The sequence below is a fragment of a genome, unplaced genomic scaffold, assembly GCF_019419815.1.
Source record: "Pyrus x bretschneideri cultivar Hongxiangsu unplaced genomic scaffold, Pyrus_bretschneideri_v1 Contig81, whole genome shotgun sequence".
In the NCBI taxonomy this organism is placed as follows: Eukaryota; Viridiplantae; Streptophyta; class Magnoliopsida; order Rosales; family Rosaceae; genus Pyrus; species Pyrus x bretschneideri.
The window spans coordinates 1-5,878 of NW_025999822.1; the positions used below are offsets into that span (position 1 = coordinate 1).

Here is a 5,878-nt window from a genome sequence, read left to right on the forward strand (position 1 = left end):
AAAAAAAAAAAAAAAAAAAAAAAAAACCTAAGCTCTTTAATTCTCATTCATCCTTTGGGTCAAATTTAGGTATCAAGAGACCTTGATTGACAAAGTCTAACCTGTTTATTCTTTTCTTTGATGGGGATATTGTTTGTAATTCTACGCTTGTGTGAAAATTTTTTTCCTCACTTCTCATTCTATCTATAGATAAATAAGTAACACGGAGTAATTAACAGAGGTAAGATAACAAACAACATAACAAGTGTAGTATAGTGTAGTACTACCAAAACTAACAATTTATGCAAGAAAAAGAAAACTATATTTCCACTAAAACACAAACAAGAGATGGAAAATTGCACCAAAAAGTCAGGATTGGTGGCTTACTCTTCTCATTCAGTCGGTTTGATGGGATTTTTTTTTTCCCACTAAAACAAACAAGAGATGGTACCAAAAAGTCAGGATTGGTGGCTACCCCATTTTTTCACTACCTGGACGGTTTCTAACCACTTGCTTGGTAAGACTGCAGCGATTTTTTACTTGTAGAATTAATTTAAAGTGAAAATGACCATGAAATAATTGAGAAAATTGGTTGAGGCGGCTGATGAGGTATTATCAAGGGTTAACTTTTAAATGTTAATTATTTAATACTATCTAAATAAATGTTTTAAGTTGATTCTAGCCGAAAAAGAATTTGATCCATTTATTATTAGTCCATTGTGAGGCTAAACGTACTCATTAGTCAATTGAGAATTTGAGGGTTTTTAATGTTTTTAATGAATCTAAGGGTATTCAATCATGATTTTAAGTGATTCTCTGAAATTCAACGTGTATTCAATCAAATTTTTAAGATAATATTAAAATCTTTAAAAATATTTGTATTCAATTAAGATTTCAAAGAGTTTATAGCATTCTAGGTGTATTCGATTATGAATTTATTTTAAAGAATTTTAAAACGTTAAGGAATTTGAGGGAATTTGAGAGCTTTCGTATTACAATTTATGCATCACAAATATCACCTCTTCCCTTGAGATTTTGAGATAGTTGAATCAAAAAATTTCATGGAATCTATACAAATAAATTAAACTCCCGTAAACTTCATGGATTTATAAATCCATTAATATCTCCAAAATATACACCCCTAAATTTGTAGACAAAGTTTTGGAAACTAAAGAACATAGAAGTTGATGATTGATTTATTAATTAACGTTGATAAACATGCTTATTTCTATTAGTGACACATCAATTAGTGTGTGCAAATTTAGTATACGAATTTAGTCTCCATTGCATTACCCTTATGAAATATATGTCGCAGCTTTGGAAATTTTTTTTTTTTTCAATCCATAAAAAAAGCATTGTTAAATTCAAAATTATGTGAAAGAATAGTCTCAAAAAACTAAGAACAAGACGTAGGAGACACATAATTGGAACAGAAAAACCCTCGGCCTGGTTTTATTAGCTTTCCCAAAGAAGATTATGTCTCTTTTCGCCAATCCTCTCTTTTAATTATTTGGATAATCAAATAATATTTAAATTGCATAATCAAACCAAGAAAGTAAAGAACCAAGAAAGTAAAGAAACGATAAATTATTTGATCAGTCGAGGAACGAAAGTATCTCTATAAATAAATAAACAGTTGTCTACAGAGCCAAAACAAAGACTAAAAAAACGAGTAATCCACAAGAAGAGCTGAACTTGGCCAACACCAAAATGAAAGGAAAATTTGACAACCAAAAACATGTGCAAGAAGACTGGACTTAACAGTTACGAAATTTCAAGGAAGCTCACTCTCGATGTGTTTGTGAGAATTAATTTAAACTAAATACTTTTCAATCCCCTTATATATAACAAAATAAATAAATCATGTAACAAGCACATGTTCGTGAGTGAAAAGTTTGAATATGAGTTGATGATTACTTGTAAAATTACTGAATACAGTAGGCAAAATTACTAGCATCATTCGTATAACAAAATATCATCGGATTATTCACAATGCTAAAATATTTTATGAGAAATTTTATTTCAACCAATATAACTTCACACCAAAATCACTCACACCAAAGTAGGAATAGACGACAAAGAGATGGGTATTTTTTTTTTCGGGTTTTTTTAACTTAATCCTTTAAGAATATTGAAATTTAAAATAAATTTTGGGGTTTTTTACTTTAATTCCTTGGAACTTGCACTATTCGTGGTATAAATGGGGATACAAACCCTTGCAGGTGTCTACACCCTAAAACTCAAAAAACACATCGTACTTCCATCGAGGAGCTGATCGAGAGAAGAAGAGGTGCAGAGGCTCTTTGGGTGCTCATCACCATTGCAAAGCAAATGAAAAGTGAACGAAAAACCACGACGAAAATACTCACAAAAAAGTAGGTGCAGACCAAAGAGAGGTTTTGGGGAAAGGAAATAATGGAACTAGAAGAGAAAAAGAAATAAAGTTGTAGAGAAGCCAAGTGGGACAATACGAATCGATCCAACAAGAAACCACAAAATGAACACCAACAGACTTAATTGACAAGGAAAATTGCAGAAACAGATTGAAAAAAGTCAGTAGTGAACAGGCTGCGTTATATTTAGGAGCAAAAATAATTATCTTTTTTGGGGCCCCATTATTCTGGACAGTTTCCAACTACTTGCTGGACGGCTTCCAATCACGTTATACATGTTATACATATCTCTTTCAAGATTTTCACACTTCGGTCAATTTACTGTTGGGACCCCACTACTTTTCTATGCTTTATCTTTTTCAAAGCTACAAGCTTCTTCTTTATTGATTTGACGGTAGGTTAAAAGGAGTAATTTCTTCACTCTTCCGAGTTACTCAAATTACCCAAATAAGAACACCTTTCGTGTTTGTCATTGAAAAGATTATGAAAATACTTTCAGTTTGAATTCATAATCTGGAGAGCCACTATCTCGTGCACCGCTAGCAGAACTATCACTACGACTATTTGATGTCAAGTGCTTGCCATCCTGAAGTACCTGAAAACATGATAGGCAGGCAGTCATTCAACAGGTGTACTTATACATATCGAAATGTAAGAGAAACTTTCATACATCCGAAGTCTATGTGCGTGTGTGATTTCACCATATAAAGGTTGGATGACTACAATAAAATCATATGAACTGAACTATAAGGTTGGATGACTCATTTAGAATTATATATATATATATATATATATATATATATATATATATTAAACATATAAAGTAATAACAAATAAGATAAAAAAATGTCTATAAAAAAAGCCAATCCAAAAATTACAAAGGGAAAGAAAAATATATATTAAATATGGAAAAACACTATGTCTATGCAAGGAGAAGTTTAATTTCTTTAAGAATCAAATACTAAAATTTAAATAAAAATAATAAAAGAATCTTATCATAGTATTTCAGCATTTCAAATTTAGCTCAAAAGCTCCAATACAGCATGTTGATGCCTATATAACACAGATCACTGCAAGACAAGAGAAAACATAAAATTTAACCACAAAAGAGGTTTCTAAGTAGGCATATTTACATCAAGGTAGAGGCCTCCATCACTCCATCCGTCAATTTTCGAACGCCCACCTCTGCCGGAGGAAATTAGTGCTTTAAGGCCTGCAATCCACACTTGCGCCTCAACTTTCCTTGCAAATCTCGACGCAAATAACAGATTATCATAAATATTGTTATTATAAATAAAAATAGGAAACAATGTAAAGACATAATTTTGAGCTTCCACCACTAACCAGATCAAGAGACCGCTTTCCGTTATTGCATGGAAGAGAAAATGATAAATAGTCCTTTTCAGGACGTAAATATCGTTGAAAGACAGCCTGTAACAAATTTTGGAGCAAGATGAAATTAGAATAAGCATCGCTAGAAGACTTAAATTTAAACTGCAGTAAATCTATGCCAATCATGTACTAAAAAATTATATCAAATTTCTCACAGTTCTTTGTCCAGGAACAATTCTTGTGACAGAAGCCAACTTCAAACTTCTTTCGCTACTGAAATCCCGATCAAAGTTGATTCGTCCTGAAATTATTAAATGCAGCAGTACGTAGAAATAGAAAGAATTTAAGCAGACAAATTTGTGAATTAAAATACAATAATATAATCACAAGCAAGAACCATAGAAGGGCATTGAAATGCTATCTACACAGAAGGCCAGTGAAATGCTTATCCCATTAGGCAGTATTTTACAATGCATACTCAAAACACAAAAGTTAGCATGGTATGCAGCAACGTAGCAGCACAACTATGTCAACTGACATTTAAACATATTCCAATACCTTACAAGGTGAAATGTATAGTCTATCAAACCTTCGTAGCTATTAATGATATGTTCTCCAAGACTATAGACCATATTTTGCCTTGACTGACCTCAAACTACACTACGAATAAGTTCTCAAATCTCTCATCCAAATTAAATATGCCATAGAATCTGGCAAACTGCCTACTGTAACCTTTGGTTCCAATCTGCCATATGGATCGGAACCTAAATTAACTCAGATTTCCCCTTCAGTTATTAATTTATTAGCAGAAGGGAAACTTGAGAAATTTTATCTTTTCCGTTATAAGCACAAATGGAAATTGTATGCTTGTGGGAGGAAGATAGAAATTACCTAATTGGCACTACATTACCACTGCTAAGCAGGAATTCAATTAAATATGTTTCGTAGCATTCTTGACTTCATCCTTTTACAAATTTTACTATCTGTTCATGCAGGAATTGTGGAATAAATTTTTTATTTCAACCTTAATAATTGAGCACACCATGTTCTTTTCCTTCCATGGAGTGGACAAACCACCAATATTTTAAAAATAAAAAATAAATCCTAATAGAGAAGCTTTAGATACAAACTTACAGTAGAAAGTCTAAATGGACAAAACTTAGGCTTTCCCTTACGACCATATTTCAGTAGTTGAGCACCCTCCTTCAAGTAATTATTGCCTGAAAATCATTTAATCATTCAAAACATGAGAAAGATATGAAGGGCGGATAAACGCTGTATGAACTAAACATAGGACCATATCAAATGCTCTTCTAATTATAACGTTACCCTGAACTCCATTACCGCATATAGTAATGACTTTTTAACTTCCAATTCAAGAAGCACACCAACTTAGTTCTCATTCAGTTACAAGTTACAACCTTCCAAACATATCATAATTCATAACTGTTATCTGCGACTTAGAGAATAAATCGCTAAATCCAAACTTTTAAGATATTAAGAAACCCTACGCGTCTTCTAAAGTTACTATAAAAACCTGTTCCAACTAGAGCAGGTTTTACACCTGCGAGAAAGTAAAATGTGGTTTTCCATGCAATGCCATTTCCATTAGATCACTCTGTCGAAATAATCACTAGGCATTTATCGTTCAAAGATGTCCGTACTTTAACTATGCCTCGGAGCAAAACCAGTGCCGAAATGGAAAATGCACTGGGAAAAATACAAAATTAAAAAAGGTTCGAAACTTTGGCCCTGTTGGTTCTGTAAAAGCACCCATACTGCATCCATTGAGCCAAAACGATGAAACCCAGAAGTGATCCTCAAAACCAAAAACCTTGAGAATGAATATGTTTCCACTAATTATATCTAAAAAGTTGTATGTCAATTACCAATCAAAATTCCCTCACATTTTTAACATGCCTGAAGATTATGTTCCCAGTAATTAATCTAGAGAGTTGGTTTCAATTACCAAATCAAAATTCCCTCACATACCTACAAACTTAAAAGTATCAGCAAACACTAAAGAGCTTCCATCCAATTTCCACTTTTTCGAGGAGGGAAAAAAACAAATCTTCTGCTTTTCTAAGTAATTAAACAGACAAATGATTAGGAATTTATTTCATTTTCTTTGTATTTTTTGATACATTTGCAAAAACAAAAAAGAGGCAAAGAGA

The 5,878-nt window shown here is 32.4% G+C and overlaps 1 protein-coding gene across 4 annotated transcripts; it reads right to left on the reverse strand.

Annotated features, from left to right (window-relative positions):
• Nucleotides 1–2,778: 2,778 nt before the first annotated feature.
• Nucleotides 2,779–4,923, reverse strand: LOC125473289 (PH, RCC1 and FYVE domains-containing protein 1-like). Of its 4 annotated transcripts, none has more exons than XR_007255194.1 (4): nt 4,839–4,923; nt 3,717–3,803; nt 3,506–3,623; nt 2,779–2,967 (listed from the first exon to the last, which is right to left on the reverse strand). XR_007255194.1 is itself a non-coding variant. In XM_048575951.1 (4 exons), the coding sequence occupies exons 1-4, from the start codon at nt 4,883–4,885 to the stop codon at nt 2,854–2,856; spliced, it is 357 nt and encodes a 118-aa protein (XP_048431908.1). In that variant the 5' UTR covers nt 4,886–4,923; the 3' UTR covers nt 2,779–2,853. The 4 variants fall into 4 exon arrangements, 2 of the variants coding, with proteins under 2 accessions (XP_048431908.1, XP_048431907.1); XR_007255195.1 differs by lacking the exon at nt 4,839–4,923 and adding an exon at nt 3,920–3,978; XM_048575951.1 differs by having other exon boundaries at nt 3,506–3,614.
• Nucleotides 4,924–5,878: the final 955 nt, after the last annotated feature.

Coding starts and splice junctions, on each gene's coding strand:
- LOC125473289 (XM_048575950.1), bottom strand. CDS start 4,885: ATGGTCGTAAGGGAAAGCCTAAGTTTTGTCCATTTAGACTTTCTACT. Junction 3,804..4,838: donor GTCCATTTAGACTTTCTACT/GTAAGTTTGTAT, acceptor AATTTGTTACAG/GCTGTCTTTCAACGATATTT. Junction 2,968..3,505: donor ATGGAGGCCTCTACCTTGAT/GTAAATATGCCT, acceptor TCATGTTTTCAG/GTACTTCAGGATGGCAAGCA.